This window comes from Styela clava, chromosome 5 (assembly GCF_964204865.1).
Source record: "Styela clava chromosome 5, kaStyClav1.hap1.2, whole genome shotgun sequence".
Classification (NCBI taxonomy): domain Eukaryota; kingdom Metazoa; phylum Chordata; class Ascidiacea; order Stolidobranchia; family Styelidae; genus Styela; species Styela clava.
The window spans coordinates 11477358-11494436 of NC_135254.1; the positions used below are offsets into that span (position 1 = coordinate 11477358).

General features: G+C 35.9%; 3 protein-coding genes across 3 annotated transcripts; 2 read left to right on the top strand and 1 right to left on the bottom strand.

The window, feature by feature from the left end:
• Positions 1-2066, top strand: LOC120344569 (glutathione S-transferase 3, mitochondrial-like). The gene is made up of 3 exons (XM_039413852.2): positions 1-296; positions 989-1111; positions 1715-2066. Exons 1-3 carry the CDS (start codon positions 180-182, stop codon positions 1886-1888), a joined length of 414 nt encoding a protein of 137 aa, XP_039269786.2. The 5' UTR covers positions 1-179; the 3' UTR covers positions 1889-2066.
• Positions 2067-6540: 4474 nt separating this feature from the next.
• LOC120345073 (cdc42 homolog) lies at positions 6541-8405 on the top strand. Its single transcript, XM_039414461.2, has 2 exons — positions 6541-6965; positions 7200-8405. The coding sequence occupies exons 1-2, from the start codon at positions 6579-6581 to the stop codon at positions 7425-7427; spliced, it is 615 nt and encodes a 204-aa protein (XP_039270395.2). The 5' UTR covers positions 6541-6578; the 3' UTR covers positions 7428-8405.
• A 197-nt stretch (positions 8406-8602) lies between these two features.
• On the bottom strand, positions 8603-14834 carry LOC120344743 (uncharacterized). Its single transcript, XM_039414055.2, has 5 exons — positions 14604-14834; positions 12437-12564; positions 10949-11136; positions 10180-10379; positions 8603-9752 (listed from the first exon to the last, which is right to left on the bottom strand). Exons 1-5 carry the CDS (start codon positions 14785-14787, stop codon positions 9244-9246), a joined length of 1209 nt encoding a protein of 402 aa, XP_039269989.2. The 5' UTR covers positions 14788-14834; the 3' UTR covers positions 8603-9243.
• Between the last annotated feature and the right edge of the window lie 2245 nt (positions 14835-17079).

Consider the following 17079-nt stretch of genomic DNA (forward strand, 5'->3'; position numbering starts at 1 on the left):
GACGCTCTGCCCTCGGTATAATAACTGTATCCCGTTTTTGACGATACAATGATACGATTACCGGTATACTATTACTATAACTTATAGCAGTAGCCTACAACTTTCTATTACCGTATATACTTGTTTTAAGATAACATATAGGCTACACCTATCTGCAGTTTCATCATTAGTACAGCAATATGAATTCAGTGCCTAAAGACTATGGATATGTACTCCTCGCAGCAACAGCTAGTTGGGGAACATGCATGTGGATGGCAAAGAATGTGGCAGATGGAAGAAAAAAGTATGGAGTTCCTGTAAGTCCAATCTATGATTTTTGGAACAGGCAACAGGGGGAAATAGACTGGGAACTTTATTAACTTCACAACCAGCAGACCGAACCACGGAACCAGTACTGCAGTAAATTTGATGTGAATTTAAAGTTAGGATCAGGGGCCAGTACTAATTCCAGATTCTAGACTTTTTTAAAGCTGGAATCAAGGCAAAATCTTTGCAGTAGTTCTGTAGTTGATTCATGAAAAAAATAGTGATTTAAAACTCTGTTAATCCTGTAATCCTAATAAGGTGTCCCAATCAATATTCACATTTACTAGTAAAACTATGGCTTGAAAAATTTCCTGATGTGCTAGAAATATTTATGATGAAGTTTGCTGCTTAAAATCAACTTCCATACTTTTAATAAGATGTTATCATTTAAATTTCAAAACTCTTCCCCCCAAAAAATACCATGGACTGTACCAGACCAGGTAGCCATTATCTTAACATCTTTATATACATTAAAATGAATGCATGGAATTTTAAAACGAATTTCCACTAAAAATAGCAATCTTGATCTGATAGTCTTGTGCAGGAAGAATAAATTGTTATACCGTAGGTACAGATTTCAGGGTTCTCTAGATTAGAAATAGGGAATTTTCAAGTTTCATTAGTAATGGCTTGTTCTAATTGATGATTCATATAGGTATATTCATATGTAATGCATTTTCAGTACCCAAGGATGTATAGCGATACTGAAGATACCTTCAACTGCATTCAGAGAGCCCACCAAAATACTCTTGAATTTTATCCGAGTTTCTTGTTCTTTCTTTCTACTGCTGGATTAGAAAGGCCAGTAAGTTGACTTCTTTTTTGTCATGTCTTTTCTTTGAATTGTATTTACTGGCACCTTCTACTTTGTAGTTTGAAGCTACCATCCAGCATTATTGACAACTATCAAATAACAGAAGGGTGTAAAAAGACAAATCAAATGAAAATATAGATAAACAACCTTTTGTATGGCGAGGCTGTAAAAAATGTATTGCTTGTAGTTGTAATTGTAGATTCATATCTCAATATAACAAATATTACCCCTTTCAATATATATATAGCTTTCAAGAGGGTGTATGAGAGTTCTAATCTGTAGTCCAATAAAAACGACCACATTTTTCTGTTTGGTTAGTTCTGCACATTCCCTCATCAACACTGTAATCTTAAAAATGTGATTCACGATTTTCAAGTGTGATCCTATTCCTCATGCCCAAATTTGTTGGTGGTAGAGGCTTAAAGCGGTTAGTAGGTTGAACCCCACTAGCCTCATGTTCAACTAGTCACCCGGGTTATAGTAAATAGTATGAACATAGAAAAAATATTCCTCCCAAAATTAGCACCATACACATTGAAATGAAAGACCTCTGGTTTGTGGTTCATCTACTCAACTTATATTGTTTACATACAGAGATTTGCAGCATCCTGTGGCCTTTTGTGGTGCTTGGGGCGCATTGTTTATGCTAAAGGATACTATTCAGGAAAACCAGAGAAGCGTAATTATGGTGGTTTTGGAAATATTGGATACCTAGGACTCATCGGGTGCACAGTAGCCCTTGCTGCAAAGAAATTGGAACTTTATTAATATAATTTCTGGCTAAATTTATGCAAATACTTAATGAGGATTGCACTAATTCATTTATTTTAATCTTTTTTCTAAAAATTTCATATACCGGTATGCCTTTTATTGTGATCATGATAATGTAATGTTGTAATGTAATCATGGTTTTCCTATTGTTATCAAAATACTTCTATGTATTGTACTCTTTGTAATAGTTGGGAATTTTGTCACAGTTATGGGAAGCAAACTTCAAAGCGAGGTGCACACAGAGGTAGATATAGCTGGGTCCGCTTTAAATTCAATGGATATGACACCAGATGAAATTAGCAAGTTATATCATTGGCAAATTGAAGTTGTATATGTTCTCTCCTGCTTGAGTGCTTGAGAACATAAATTAGATTTTGGGTTGAATAGTTGCGATTTTATGGTATGTGTATAAGAGTACACGCGATGAGAAAGTCTGGGACCCGAATAAACTCAAAGCAGTTTCGTCAGCGTTCCGTTGCAGTGGCAAATATATACTATATCATTCAGAAAGGCATGTGTAACTGTTTCAATATTCAGAGCAGACGAACATCGTAGTCAAAGTAAATAACCATGGCGACAAGAGTAAATATAAACGGTAATCATTCACGAATATGTAGCTCAGATACACCCAAAATTCACATGCTATTTTTGCGTAATAGTCTGTTTCCAAATTATATATTACGCCTTGACATTCCCTTTTACTTGATAACTTTATGTGGTCCTCTATCCTTTTATGACTCGAGCACAAACGACTTTAAACGCAAACACGATACTTTGGCATGATTTACGGTTATATATGATTCTGACCCGCCGGGCAGCTCAGCACGCTCGACCCTCGCTTGGTGATTTGAAACTATGTTTGCACAAAGGTCGCCTTGGGAAAGCATAGGGATTTATGGCAACTTCGAAATCGATTCCGTTCATTCCAAATGTCGGTAAGATTAAGTTATGAATACTGTACAAAACTTGTACCAACAACCGTCGTTCTTCATCGTTGTCGTGGCGGCGCAAGTGCTTGTTGGGCTTTTTGTCAGTTTTATTATTGTCCCATCCTGTAAAATGGCGCACTGGGGCACTAGCTCTCTGGTTTTAAGACACATCTTGATGCTGTATTTAATATAGGAGCTATGCGCACAAGAGAACAATTGATTCTGCACATTACACTTTATCGTCTCTCAACAAATCTACCTGCGGGTGCTCCATGGCGGCAATGGAGTTTACCTGCAGTGTTTATTTCACGAAAGCCCAGATATGATAACTGACAAAACGTGACGAATTGAAATGAGATCTCAAAGGGTTTCCACATACAGTGTTTGAGAATGAGGACGTGGACACCAAATACAACTACATGTATAATAAACATTCAAAATCGTAAATTTATTTCGACAAAATGAATATGCATGGCGGATGGCAACAAACAGTTGGCGTGTTAAAAAGAATTGGAAGGTTAGATGCGGCATCAAACGTTTATTTGGCGGACTTATATATGTTTAGAATAGTTATAAATGGGATATCGTTCTTGCCGAACTTTTATATAATGGCATCAATGTTTTGTTGTATTGTTATTAGTGCGGCCTAGTTAGGCTACATGATTTGCCTAAAGCAGGGGTGGGCAACCCCTGGCACGCGTGCCAAACTTGGTATGCGAGCCCATTTATTCAGCACGCGAGCGAGGCCCCGGAAACGAGATCATTCCTCTTCAAACTCTGAATTATCTGATGAAACTCCGTGTTCGTTCATTCATTGTTTGTAAACAATCGGCTATTTATTTCAACTATTTTCGTCCTTTCATGGTTGCAAAGAAATATATTATGACGTAACATCTCTCGACAATATCGGTCGGCACGCGGAAGAATTTCAATGTCAATACCTTTAGCTGATTTTGGCACGCAAACCGAAAAAGGTTGCCCACCCCTGGCCTGAAGCCACCATTCGTGATAGACCACTTGCGTTTCTTGTTGTAAATGATGCTGTTGTTGGAACAAAAATTGCTTTCAACTTCAGTTGCTAAACCGATTACTTTGACATTTTTTCGTTAGATATGAATGTATTTTCCTGGAATCCTTTCCTTCATATTTCCCCCCTTGGATCCAAGGTTCCCTCTAAGCTGCGCAACTGAGCAATTGCGCAGTACGACCAGAACATTTGCGCAGTAAAATCTCTTTCTCGCGCAGTTGCAACATCTCGTTTTTGGAGCGTGGCTCATATTTTATTGTGGCTCATATGTCATTTTATTAACGCTTAACTTAAATGCTCATTCTATGTTTCACGCGAATTTTGATGACCACTGGTCATTGTGATGTCACACACGTGTCTGTCGCGCTCAAGTTTCTTGATTTCTGTATGCCAGCGCCAAAGCGGTCAGCTGAGTAAGTGTCACATTTTGAAATTTTCATCGTGCGCTCTGAATTTCGTGTTGTCGACCCCGCCAAATCTTTCTGGTTATTATCCGTAGTGAAGTTAACACATATGAAGATAGAATTTTAATAGGTATTAAATGAGCCCACTGTTTGTTACAGAAAATTTGCTTGAATCCCGAGATTGGGACACATGAGCTTATACTGACTGATACCGAATGATTATATAACTAGAATTCGGTTGGAAATCGAAGACTTATCGATCGAAGGTTAGGGGATCCCCCAAAACAGTGGTCTTACTCCATAGTGACACCGTGTGTCCCATCACTAATTAATTAATAACTCGCTAATTATACGACATAATCCATCCAAAATCAATAGGCTTCTGATACGAGCTAAAATGAATGCACATGCAATTTGGAGCAGATTGAACCTCGCTTTCGTGAGATATCGCGTGCATCTAACACACAGACATACAGGCAGACAAATACCTATCAACATACTTACCGATCAAGATCGATAAGTAATAAGTGGTGACCGTGCATTTGAACCCACGTACATTTGAACCCACGGGTTCAATCTATATTCGGGTGCTAAAACCCATGGGTTAGGGTTAGTATGGGTTCAACTATCCGAAAAACAAAAAAAAATTCCATGGGTGCAATAGCATACAGGTGCAATTGTCATGGGTTCAACTGTACGTGGGTTCAAATGTAATGGAACCGTAATAAGTATGTTTCACCAGAAATTACTGAAAAGAGTGTTAAGCATTTTAACCAAAACCAATATACTAGTGTTCTTTATCTGGCGTGTGAGTAAAATGTATATTCAAGGAAACAAGACTAAAAATTATGATACTGGTATGAATAAGCTAAAAAAACAAAATGCTAAACTTTGCGAAATTTATTGCTATTCCGCGTCAAGGAGTGTGATATTCTGCAAAGTTTGTCGGAAAGTGGCTTCTGATAGTGATTTGAAAAAGGCAAATCGTGGGTGGGAATGGGAAGTTGACTCTAAAACGCCGTTTAAATCATACACGCACATTAACGCACTAGATGCATTAACTTAGAAACGAAACGTGGGTACAAGAGAAGGTTGTTCGAACTTTTTCACCACAATACCGACCGCTGAAGAAAGTGAAGTTTGGAAAACCCCGTCAAGAAAAATAAAGCCTCACATAGATAGTGTTCTACCACGTGTTAAGCCGAATTCATCAATATTGTCCCGCAAAGTAATAAATAATCGTATGTCGAAATACATTGAATTGCCACATGCATGGCGAAGCAAAATTTACGGCTTTAAATTTTTGAAGAGCATAGCCAAGGAGGAAATAATGCAGAGCATAAGACAAGCAAAATTTTATACCCTATTTTGATGGAGGCAATGATATTTTAACAACAAAAATGTTGAGATTATACATTATGTACAGGAGAAGCCATTTGAGTTAAACGTGTGGTTTGTCCGCATTCCGATAATATATGATATGCTACTATTGTAACTTTTCATAAAGTTTGCAAATAATTCAGGATTCTGCTCAGCCTTAAAATAATCGTGCTCAGTAAAACAACATTTTCGCAGTGTGAAATTTTATTAGAGGGAACACTGCTTGGATCTCTGGAACCCGCTGTCTACCCCCAATTTCAATGATCACGTTACCATCGCCACATAGATTTCCCAATCGATTTTGGCGAGAAAGTGTTACAATCACCGTTCAGATACTATCTGGCAGCGGAAGTCTGGTGCCTTCAAAAATTTGACGTGACAAAACAATTTGATGGTCGAATTGAGAAAATTCAGTGAACATTTGGAAAAAATACTTGTTCTATACACTCTAATTTTAACAAAACTTCAAGATTTGTTCAATTGAAGTGCAAACTGATGAATAAATATGTTGTTGCTTTTGCTCGATAACAGATTTGAAATCGGAATATTTGTCACCAATATTTACTCATCAAATGCGAAAATCAGTAAAATCATTTCCTTTGACTGGCAATATTGTTTTGCAGTTGACGTCAATATTACTGCAATCCAAGCTAGCTAAATCAGGCTATTCTGAATTACGGTGTTTATGGTGCAAATTAGAGTACGGTAAGTAAAGCTTGTTCATGCAGAAATCATATATGACAAAGCAGCAGCATCGCTGGCCATAGAAAATATTGTTATATTATTTTTACTTTACTACCAAATTGTATTACATTCAAACCCAAGTAATGATTTCAAACCTTTTTTAACGTAAGTTGAATACAAATTTAGCAATCTCTTACAAAATCAGTAACTCCAAATTTAGCCGGCTTGTTAGTACGATCGTACATAGATCGTGGAAACACATCATGTCATATTCCGGAAGGTCTGTTAAATGCGTGGTAATGGGCGACCATGCATCTGGGCAGGCAAGCTTAGTCTACAAATTCGCTGAAGGAACGTTTCCAATTGACACTCAAATGACTTTACGGCACTACAAAGTTGACATGATGAAGAGCGGTAGAGTCTACTCCATGGAACTTTACCCAATACACGAAGAACTTGATGAATGGCTTCGCGCTCTGAGTTATCCAGAAACTCACGTTGTCTTGATTTGCTTCGATGTTAATTCACAACAGAGCTATCTCGATGCCAAAACAAAGTGGGTTGAAGAAGTCAAAAAGTATTGTCCTGGAGTTCCTTTCCTATTGGTTGGCACAAAAATTGATTTGAGAGATGAAGTAACCTACGATCAGGTGAGCGACCGATATATAAATGTACCACGGATGTCATCATTAATCCACTCAGAACAGCCAATGCCTATCATTAATTTGGTTCATTTAATCAAACTATAAACGTCTATAATTCCCAACCTAGTCCCCTTAAACTTTTTTTCTAAAATATATTTGGGAACCCCGGCCTATTATAAATGTTCAATCCTTCAATTTAAAAAAAGTTAGTTGTTCATATTATTTTATTTAATCCTTCAGGTAAAAATCGACAGTGCACGACCGATTTTTCGTGCTCAAGGACTCAAGACCGCAAGTGTTATTGGGGCAGTAACTTACGTTGAAACTTCGGCTCTACGTGGTACAGGAGTGCAAAATGCGTTTAGAATAGCATTAAACGCTGCAGTGGGAGACGAAAAAAGAACTCGAGGTATATTTGGACCTCCGTTTGGAGCGACTTCCAAAGGCTTCACATGTCCGTTTCTTTAGAGATTTAAGTTAAATACAGGGTGGTCGCTCGGAAAGCAGAAAATTTGAAGGTCAGATCACGAATAAAATGCGTGCTTGCTCATTTGTTTTTCGAAACGTTTCCATTTCTTTCAGGTTCTAGGTTGCACTGCCATAAAGGTGTACGGACAAAATTTTGAGCATCTATAAGTGTAATATAGCATATGCATTTAAAAATTTTGTAAAAGTTATTCTTTGAAAAAAATAAATAACAGTTTTACAAATTTTCTGTTTCTCTAGTGACCACGCTGTATAATCCTCCCATATGCTAAAAACCAATGCAAAAGGAATGATCCTGACTACAAATCTGATCGCATTTTCAATTCCCAGAATACTTAAGATTAGGTAGGCATGTGACCGACCTTTCACCCCCTGTCTTTTTACAATGACACTTCACGTTTCTCTCGGCCGAATTTTCTGCACTCTCTGTTTGTGGTAACGTTGGAATGTGAGTATCGACCAAATACGCTATCGATACATCTATCTAATCATACGTGACTGTTATGTTAGTATTTCGTGATCTATGAAAAATTCTTGTTTACATTAAATATTTTTGTTTATGTATCAATAGGCTGTCTTGAGATTCCACATAACCCTCCTAAGTCCTTGCATATACTTTATGGGCGACTGAATGTCTTATACTGGGTCATTCTCGTTAACTGTGAGCATATACATCAAAGCATCGTGTCAGTGTAAATGGCAAAGGAAAGCATTATGTGGCATTTGAAAGACCTTTGGATGAATTTAAATGTTAGCCTGAATGTAACGCATTGTTAGCTTACATTATCCAGGAATTCAATTGATCATTTGATTGGCATATACATAAATCCAAATAAACGTATTACATATTATCCCCTCGTTTAAACTTCCAAATATTACCAATCCAGAACAAAATCTTCATAATACAATCAATTTTACGCAATTTAAGTTTTACAACAGACAAATATCGCCTCACGAGATCCCTATCTCATAAATTTTTCATGCAAAAGATTTTTAATACTCTCTTCTTACCACATGGAATAGAAAATAAAGGAATGCTCAGAGTAGCGATTGTTTACACTAAACATCTAACGAGGAAGGGGTGGTACATTTGTATAAACAGTAAAATTTCTGTAAATGGTTATCTTTGTCACCCGAAAGGCGCTTTGGAAAGGAAAGAACCAGATTGATGACTCGGTTTGTGAAAAAATATGAGCGAATGAAAGTCACATTTTTCTCGTGCGATCTGCTTGTTTATGTTTATCATAAACACGCCGTTCATTATTCATCAGGGAAATACATACTACACTGTAAAAAAATTCAGAACCCTCGCCAAAATTCACTATCATTCTGAACCACAACTTCAATTTAATAAATCGGGAATTGTCAAGCCAAGTTTATAATACCGAGTGATATTATAAGAACAATTCATTTCCAAGGACACTAGCTGTATACATATGTATTCCAAATTTCGTAAGTCAGGCTTTATTTTTTCACCCATCTTATTGTTATCAAAGTATAATAAATTGTATCAAAATTCAACAATATTATGGCCAAAAACACGAATCGATTTGAAATATCATTAAAAGGGACAGGGCGAAAAGATTTATATAGGATTTACTTTGAAACGCGATTTCGTCGACAGATTTTACTTCATTAAACTTGGAAACCTCCTAAAAATAACATCCACCATTGGCGGCGGCATTTGCCCATACAAGAATCTTATAAACGTTCTTTCTTGCATCAAGAATTCGTGCCTAATGCTGGAATATAATTCATTGATGCGAACTTAGCTATAACGTGTTTCGACAAATGCGATTCAGTCGTGTAAATAATATCCCTGGAAAGTCGATATCATGGCTGTCTTATGCCCTCGAATTGTGCAAGTTCGTAACTTGGTGACATCGACTATATCATTTTTCGACAATCTCGTGACCAAGGTAGCAAAAAGCGTAACGCCATTGTTGTCCCGGACACCCGTGACGTCATATCCTTCGTACAAGTTTGTGCTTTCACCGACTGCTGACGTCGTTTTGGACAAATTCTGACCGTTAACCCGTAGACTTATAGCGCAAGTTGAATCAGTAGAAGAATCGACATAGAGAATATCTTGAGCAGTTGCGAGGTTTTTGTTAGGCGTCATAACAACCCCGACGTGGAATACGTACAATCCTTCCAAAGTACACGTAAATTTACCACTTTTCTGATCGTACGCAGAACCTTCATTTAGCATGATTGCGTCAAATACCACCCTCGGAGTTTCGTCGTTTTTGTAAATTTCAATTGCTGTGTTACTCGATAGAAAAGCAGAGAATGTTGGTAAGATTTCTGAAATAGAAATCGCAGATTGACTCTTAGTTAGGAATAAAGATGAAAATGCGGCCCAAATCATCATTTGAATAGCCTCTACCATAAAGAGCCATTGTAATTGAATGGTACATTCTTCGTATGAAAAAAAAAATATGAAAATAATGTTCGATTACAATTACGAAGCATTTTCATCATTATATAGAGTAATGATGGCGCATTAGGACATATTTTCAGATTAGTACTCGTGGAATTTGTATAGAAAAAAAAATCGCGATTGATATTCTCAACTATCGACTCATTATGATTTTTGAGAAGGCTCGTAGATGAAAACGGATAAGTGAGGCAATTGCAACATAAATAATGTACAAAATAAATTCCTATCTTTGCGATTTCTTTATCTGTTTACCTAATAACTAAAATAAAAAACTTTTATCGTCATACGAACCTTTTTGCTTGTTACTGACTTCTAGTAAATTTTCAATCAAAGCAAATCTTGGATGCATTTGTTGTCTTAAAAAATCCTGTGACTTTTTATATTCAACTTGAACGTCTTCCAGTCGTTTGATTCTTGCCATGCAATGTCGAACTTGTGAATTGAGATTTGACATCGATAAATCTTTGTCAAACAGCGCCAATGGATCGTTCCTGTAAATGACAAATTATACAAGGAGTCCTATATCACTTTGAGTATTTACCAAAAAACTGAAACACGGGCTATGTTGAGAGGAAAGTACTTTTCGTTGATCATGAAGCGGAAATTTATTTGATAAAATATTAGCTCTCACAAAATGTCTGTCAAAGATTCATTGTCAATAGTTACCTGGGTCGATTGAACATAAGAGCAGTTATATTTTTACTGTTACGTTCACAAAGTTTTTAGGTTTGGCAATGGATGCCTAATTTATCACACACTCTTCGTTGGGATTCAGTTGATCGGCGAGGGAGTGAAGAATCGGGACGACATGCAATTTCAACTTAGTGAGGTCAGCAAGCACTCTACAATCAGGTTATAACGTGAATGACCATCACAAACTGCTAGTTGTTCCCGGGGTCTGGACAATTATATATACGTGCTTTACAATTAGACATAAACAAAGCCGCTCGTAGCATATGGAATTCCACGTTTTCGCATCATGATATCAAACAATGTATCCAAACTTTACTTAGGTTAGGTGGAGTGGATTCTCGCACAGAACTAATGTAGAATAACTTACCTTAAAGTCTTAGATGGCTGAATTGGGACGCTCAAGTTTTTCTGAACAGTAACGAGATTGGCCTGCTTCACACCACTATTGGAAACCACCGCTTCCATTGCTTGGTATGGTGGAGGGGATTCTACTGAATTTGTATTCTGGGAGCCACGAAACGAGATACTCTTCACAGGCTCATCATTCACAATGACCTCAAAATATATAGGAGAATGAAATTATTTATGTTTTTCTATATTATATACCGAAATTCGACAATTATGCCATGCTTAAATTAGATCAATTTTGTATATAAATTAAAACTAATAGACGTCAGAGATATTATTACCACTGATATTAGTATAAAATAGTGTTAAGATGTATATATTTGGGGATAAGCTATTTCACGCAAGGTTTAAATTGGATTGAAAAAATGATGTTTTTTAACCTTCGGACAGCTCAAATCCCTGACCATTTTATGGGTATTTTTAAACCTATTTTTTTTGTCAACCATTAAGCCCTAAATCTTAACTCATGGCTTTTTGAAAGCGTCTGCTAGAGTTCTATTCAGCAATATATCTTTAAAACACACTCATCGAAAAAAATTTTTTGCAAAAAAATTTCAAAAATTTCTAAAAAAAAATTGAACTTTGAAATATTCTGTGTACAGTAGAGGGTTAATAATTAATTCCTAATTAATTAATTTTTTCTTCAACGTTTTCGTCAAGTGTTTCCTAACATAACAATACCAAAACGACTATTATAGCATAAATGGTTATTACTCTGAAATTCACAATTGTATTTACAGTATTGTCAAGTTCAAGGTCAAATTACCGATATTGATGACGTCACAGCTCTTATTATTACTGCACAGACCACCCCCAATGCAAAAAAATTAAATTTTTTCGACGGAAATGCGCGTAGAACGACGTAAACAATCCCATACGCACATTTACGCGGTAAAATTACCATTAATTTTACGTTTTTTTTACATACAAAAAATCTCCATACCTCTGCCAACTATGGAGCAGTCGAAATCATATTTATCAAAACAACACAGCGCCAGGGATGGTCAGGGATAGTTAGTATGACTGAAAATACATGCTAAAACAATAATAAGTCGTTATAAAGAAGTATTTCCTGTCTGAGCTGAGTCGACATTTTCAGACGTCTGACAGGCAATTTTGAAATCCACGCTATTTATACGATTCGCACTTTGCGTCACGGCTGGAAGGTTTTATCGCTTCTCTCATACCAGGGCATTACGTCAATAAACAGCTAAGAGCGATAGTAACAGTAGGTTACCATGAGCTAGCCTTAATAGCGCTGGAAAGCCCATATGGGCTTACCGGCTGTGGGAGGGTTAATATCGGACCAAACTTTGCAACTAAGAAAATACAGCATGTCACTGCAAAGAGAGCTATTTTGCGTATCGTAGCATATCGTAAATTTCGTGGGAAAAAGATTGTTGTTTTGTAGAATTCGGAAAATTGTTCTGTTGATAGTTGAACTAACCTTGCCAAAAGATACATCACTCATAAATGTATTATTAAAATTTTCCCGAATTCCCATTTTCCACTTTAGCCATAATATTTCTGAACGAAGCTCCCTGCATTCTCGTAATCTGTTGTAGTTCTCAATGCCTTTAAAAAGAAAAAATATTGAGAATTATAAATTGTAAAGCAAAGTATAATTGCATATCCAGACTTAGTTATGCAGATTTAGATTTTCAATATAACACAAGGAAACATGGCCGTGTATTCACTTATAAAACGGGGAACATACAATGTCATCGCACATGATTTGGAATCAAGAAACAACGCAACCATTTGATATCGCTGTGTGTAGAATGGGAATCTTTGCCATCTTTGTAATAAAAATTGTATACGATTTTCGTGCCTACAACATGAGATAAATATAAAATCAAATATTAATAAGCATTAGTTAGTAAGTTGAAGCATTGTATTCGTTCATTTCATGGCCTCTAAGCAAGACTTAGACAAGCAAATATCGGAATATTCAAAACTGATGGTGAAGAATGCTAGTTGATTAGTCCGATTCACTTCAGCGTTCGGTGGGCGGCATTACCTAAATTTATATTATAAAACAAGATTATATTTCAAAGTAGTTTTGAAATGATTAGCAAAGCATTGACTTGGCATTATTCATAATTGAAGGCTTTTGAAGACTCGTATTTCTAGGAGATTTATTTACGCACGGTTTTGATAGATTCTCAAACTCTAGATGATATTCCTCAACCGGAGCAAATCAAAGAAAGAACTCAATTGATTGCAAAAACTAAAAACATTGGGTATATGAGTTCACTAGAAAATACGTTATTAGTGCAGTGATTCTCCTTGGTTAGTTCATGCTAAGAAAAGTTTATGATGGCCACAATTAAAGTACGCGTATTCTTTCTGTCTGCTCACAATTAAATTATGCGGAAAGCTCGCTCGTGATCGAATTGAGATGACTAAAATAAAATAAATATTACGATTAAAAATAATTCTTTATTTTATCTTATCGTATCATTCAGTTGGTTAAAGCAAAATTGCTATCTCAGGAAATCCGCAGTGCGGTTTTTATGATTTTAGTTTTAAGAATATATTTTCTAAGGTTTTTCTAGTTGTTTTTGACTTTATGTGATATATAAAGGGCAAATCAATCGACAATCCCACAGAGCCTCATCGTCTGTTGCTAGTTGACAAATAAGTCGTTTTAATTTTTACGGTCCACTAAGCTAGTCAACTGAGGATAAAATTAATGTCAGAAATTTGTTCCGGACAAGATGTACAAAATAAGTTGATCGATGTAACACTATGTAAAAATTCAAGGAAATTTTACTTAATTTATAAAGCAACTTGTACTAGAAAAAATCACTCAATGACGAAATTATTCAATAGTAAGATTATGTAAAATTGTCGTCGAAAGAGATCATATTTTTGTAAGTCTTTTAATTCACCTTCACGCGTTTTCAATGCCAAACTTAAATGACTATCCAATAGTACAAAAATCGATGAACCTTTCTGTGACATACCGGCGTATCTATATATTTACATTTCAAACACTCTAAGTATGAATTAGCTCTTCACGAAACGAACTTCGTCCTCAGGGAACAGCTTTCCCGTTCCCGATTTGGGAGCGATTGTTCATGTCAAAATGAGCCGTCTATTATGTCTATTTGGGAGACTCTTTAGACTTATTTTTACAATATAAGAATTTTTCAGAAAACAGTGATGTTTGTTAAAAGTAAGAAACAACGTGGCCACGCCGTAAAAGTGATACCCCGATATAAACTCTAAAAAAATTTTAAAATACAAATAAAAAGTGAATTTTAAATTTTGTGAGTTTTCATTGGTGTCAAATTTCGGTGAACCATCATGAAATGAAAATCCAATTTAGCACGACAAACCCCTTCCGCCGTGCTGGATTGTTTCATTTCGTGTTCAGGTGAAAATTTTTCAATACTGTTGTATAAACATTAAAGTTTATGAATCAGATTATTATAGTTCAGTCAAGTCGAATTCCTCTTGATTTTGCAATCGGTTCGATTAATGTTCGAATTTGAATCGCATGTTTATATATCTTCACATCGACCTTTGTACATTTTAATTGAACAAAAAGTAGGTAATCGATGGTTACTGCTTTAGTGAAGCATTATTCATTAGTTCCTGTAACTTACCTAAATGAATTACAACACAGGTTGTTAAAATTCCCGAAGTGACACAAAATACGAGTACACAGTTGATAAAACGAAGATGCCTTTTCGGGGCTCGTTTTATCTCAGAAATAAGTCCGTTCCGACCCGGAAAAGTCTTTTCGTTATCCTGCTTTATGCCGCCATCCACCTCGGTGTCGCTCTTCATGTTTCAATCAGTTGTTATGCTGTTTTTGAAGTAATGGAGAAATAGGATATTTCATCTACAAGCTCTGAAATTTTAACAAAGTAGATAAGATATGGACATATCAAAAACTCTATCTTAAATTTTGTTTATTTTGCCGCCCGACACAAGTTGGAAACTGTTGCTATAACGACTATGGCTATTTTGTAATGTATATGTATATTCTCAATTACCGGCGCCGTTTAGGCCCACTCATGAGCGTGGCTAGCCAAAATACAGTATAAACAATTCGAAGATAACATTTCAATTATGATTTAAACGATGAGTATTCAGAATTTATCATGAAGTAATTTTTCTGTTTTGTAATTTTGTAATTCAATCTACTCTTTTGTAAAAGGGTAAGTATCTCTGAATCTACGTACAATCAAGCCCTACTCATTCTACTAATATTTTTTCAGTTCTTCAAGATGCAAGTTGATACTATACTGTCCGCTTATTTATGCATACTACCCTGGCTAAGTGCGCATAAAACAATAGAATAGAGTAATAGACCATGACCTCTCACACATGCCACCGTGTTTGTCATTGGCAATATTGAGTGCGTGCGATTCATTTTAGGATAAATACAACTCAAATCTATTTCTACCAATCCACTCAACCTAAAATTGAATACTTATACGTGAAGTATTGCGAAACCGCCAACGTCGTGAAGACTTCATATCGAAATATGGGGATTCGAGTCTAACATTATTCATTATTTATTACGCTGGCCAGATACAGAATACAAATTAGTATACTCTTTTCATTTTTGCAAATCACATTCTTTATTATCTCGATGCACATTAAAATGAATATATTAGGTTGCGACATTAGTTCTTCATAGTACTCGAGTGTCTGATTCTTCTTTTACATCGTCTTTCGCTATTTCTTCCAGCTTTACCACGAGAGTAACGACACTTGGCACAATCCCGTACACAAAACGAAAGTTTTTCCTAATGCATTATATCTCGTAGGAATTCTCTCTTATCCATAATTTCCCGATCTTGGCATTTGGTCAAATCCCTTCACTGCAAAACTAAAATGGAAATAATTTCCTAATGTCCTAAAAATATTTTTGTAGCCTCACTGATTGCAAATTTGTGAACTAATGGGGTGCGTATCATTTTCAACATATTTATGATAGTCAAATAATGTTAATCAATTGTGTTTTTAGGATATTGAGGCATTACCAAATGCTACAAAATCGTTTTATGCTGCTAGTGCGTTCTCAGCACCCACTAAATGATTGCACAATTAATAACAAAATATTCACTCACTGGGTAATGTACCTTTAGCACTATGGTTCCCAACCTTTCAGTACTCATGGCGCCCTGTTCACCATTTTGCTCAAATAATTCATGTATATACATAAGGAAGCGAAAACACCCTGTAAACGGATTTAACCTTCTCGGGTAATGAAAATAGGAAGAACGGGGAGCTCTCTTATAACGAGCCGTCAGTTGGGAACCGCTGTTTAAGTAAGAACTCGTACGGGTATAAGATTTGTATAATAAATTAAGAAATATTCCACTACTCTTATAGGTTGTTAATATTTGTGCATGCCGGATCGCGAATTTGATTGGTTATGACTCAAAGCTCACATCTCACATTATTAACTAATTATTATTAAATGATTTAGTGCACTTTCTCCGAACTTTTTCTATTTTTGATTTGTTGTAAAATAGAGTCTCAAATACAATCCAGAAAAATAAAATGACGCAGGTATCAGTAAAGATAATTGAATAAATATGTACCTGGATTTATTTGTCTTGTAATTCAATATTTATGGTTTAATACGCATTGCATGGCATTTATTTGATGGCACTATTTGAAGCAAAATTAGACCACTGGTATACAAAGCTTGTTCGAGGAAGATTACATTTTCGAAGTTTGACATCAAGTATCGTATAACAGTGAATGGCAACCTTGACGAAATTATCATACAACATCTAGACATAATATGTCCGCGGTTCGAACTAATCCGCCATTTGAAACACCTGACAATATTTCAACCTAAAATATGCATGCGACCACAAAAACTGAATATGGCATTTAGCCCAAATCATATCTCGACATGACGTATTTCGTGTTTTTAAGTTGTTTTCGAACGCAAAAGTCAGATAGGGGGGGTGCTTATATGTTAAAAGTTGCCCAGTAAATCTTTTCCAATATTTTCAGAAAGGAAGCTTGAGAAAAAGCCAGTCAGAAAAGCCTTCAGACAGCATTTAGATGTGCCACAGTAACCCATGTGGTGTGTTGTTTTGTCCTTAATTTCAC

What these genes read in the sequence shown, in the direction of transcription:
- LOC120344569 (XM_039413852.2), top strand. Translation starts at nt 180, where the DNA reads ATGAATTCAGTGCCTAAAGACTATGGATATGTACTCCTCGCAGCAACA. An exon ending in GAAAAAAGTATGGAGTTCCT is followed by an intron (nt 297 to 988) that starts GTAAGTCCAATC and finishes ATGCATTTTCAG; the next exon opens with TACCCAAGGATGTATAGCGA. An exon ending in CTGCTGGATTAGAAAGGCCA is followed by an intron (nt 1,112 to 1,714) that starts GTAAGTTGACTT and finishes GTTTACATACAG; the next exon opens with AGATTTGCAGCATCCTGTGG.
- LOC120345073 (XM_039414461.2), top strand. Translation starts at nt 6,579, where the DNA reads ATGTCATATTCCGGAAGGTCTGTTAAATGCGTGGTAATGGGCGACCAT. An exon ending in ATGAAGTAACCTACGATCAG is followed by an intron (nt 6,966 to 7,199) that starts GTGAGCGACCGA and finishes TTAATCCTTCAG; the next exon opens with GTAAAAATCGACAGTGCACG.
- LOC120344743 (XM_039414055.2), bottom strand. Translation starts at nt 14,787, where the DNA reads ATGAAGAGCGACACCGAGGTGGATGGCGGCATAAAGCAGGATAACGAA. An exon ending in CAGCCATCTAAGACTTTAAG is followed by an intron (nt 10,380 to 10,948) that starts GTAAGTTATTCT and finishes TGTCATTTACAG; the next exon opens with GAACGATCCATTGGCGCTGT. An exon ending in AGTCAGTAACAAGCAAAAAG is followed by an intron (nt 9,753 to 10,179) that starts GTTCGTATGACG and finishes TTTCTATTTCAG; the next exon opens with AAATCTTACCAACATTCTCT.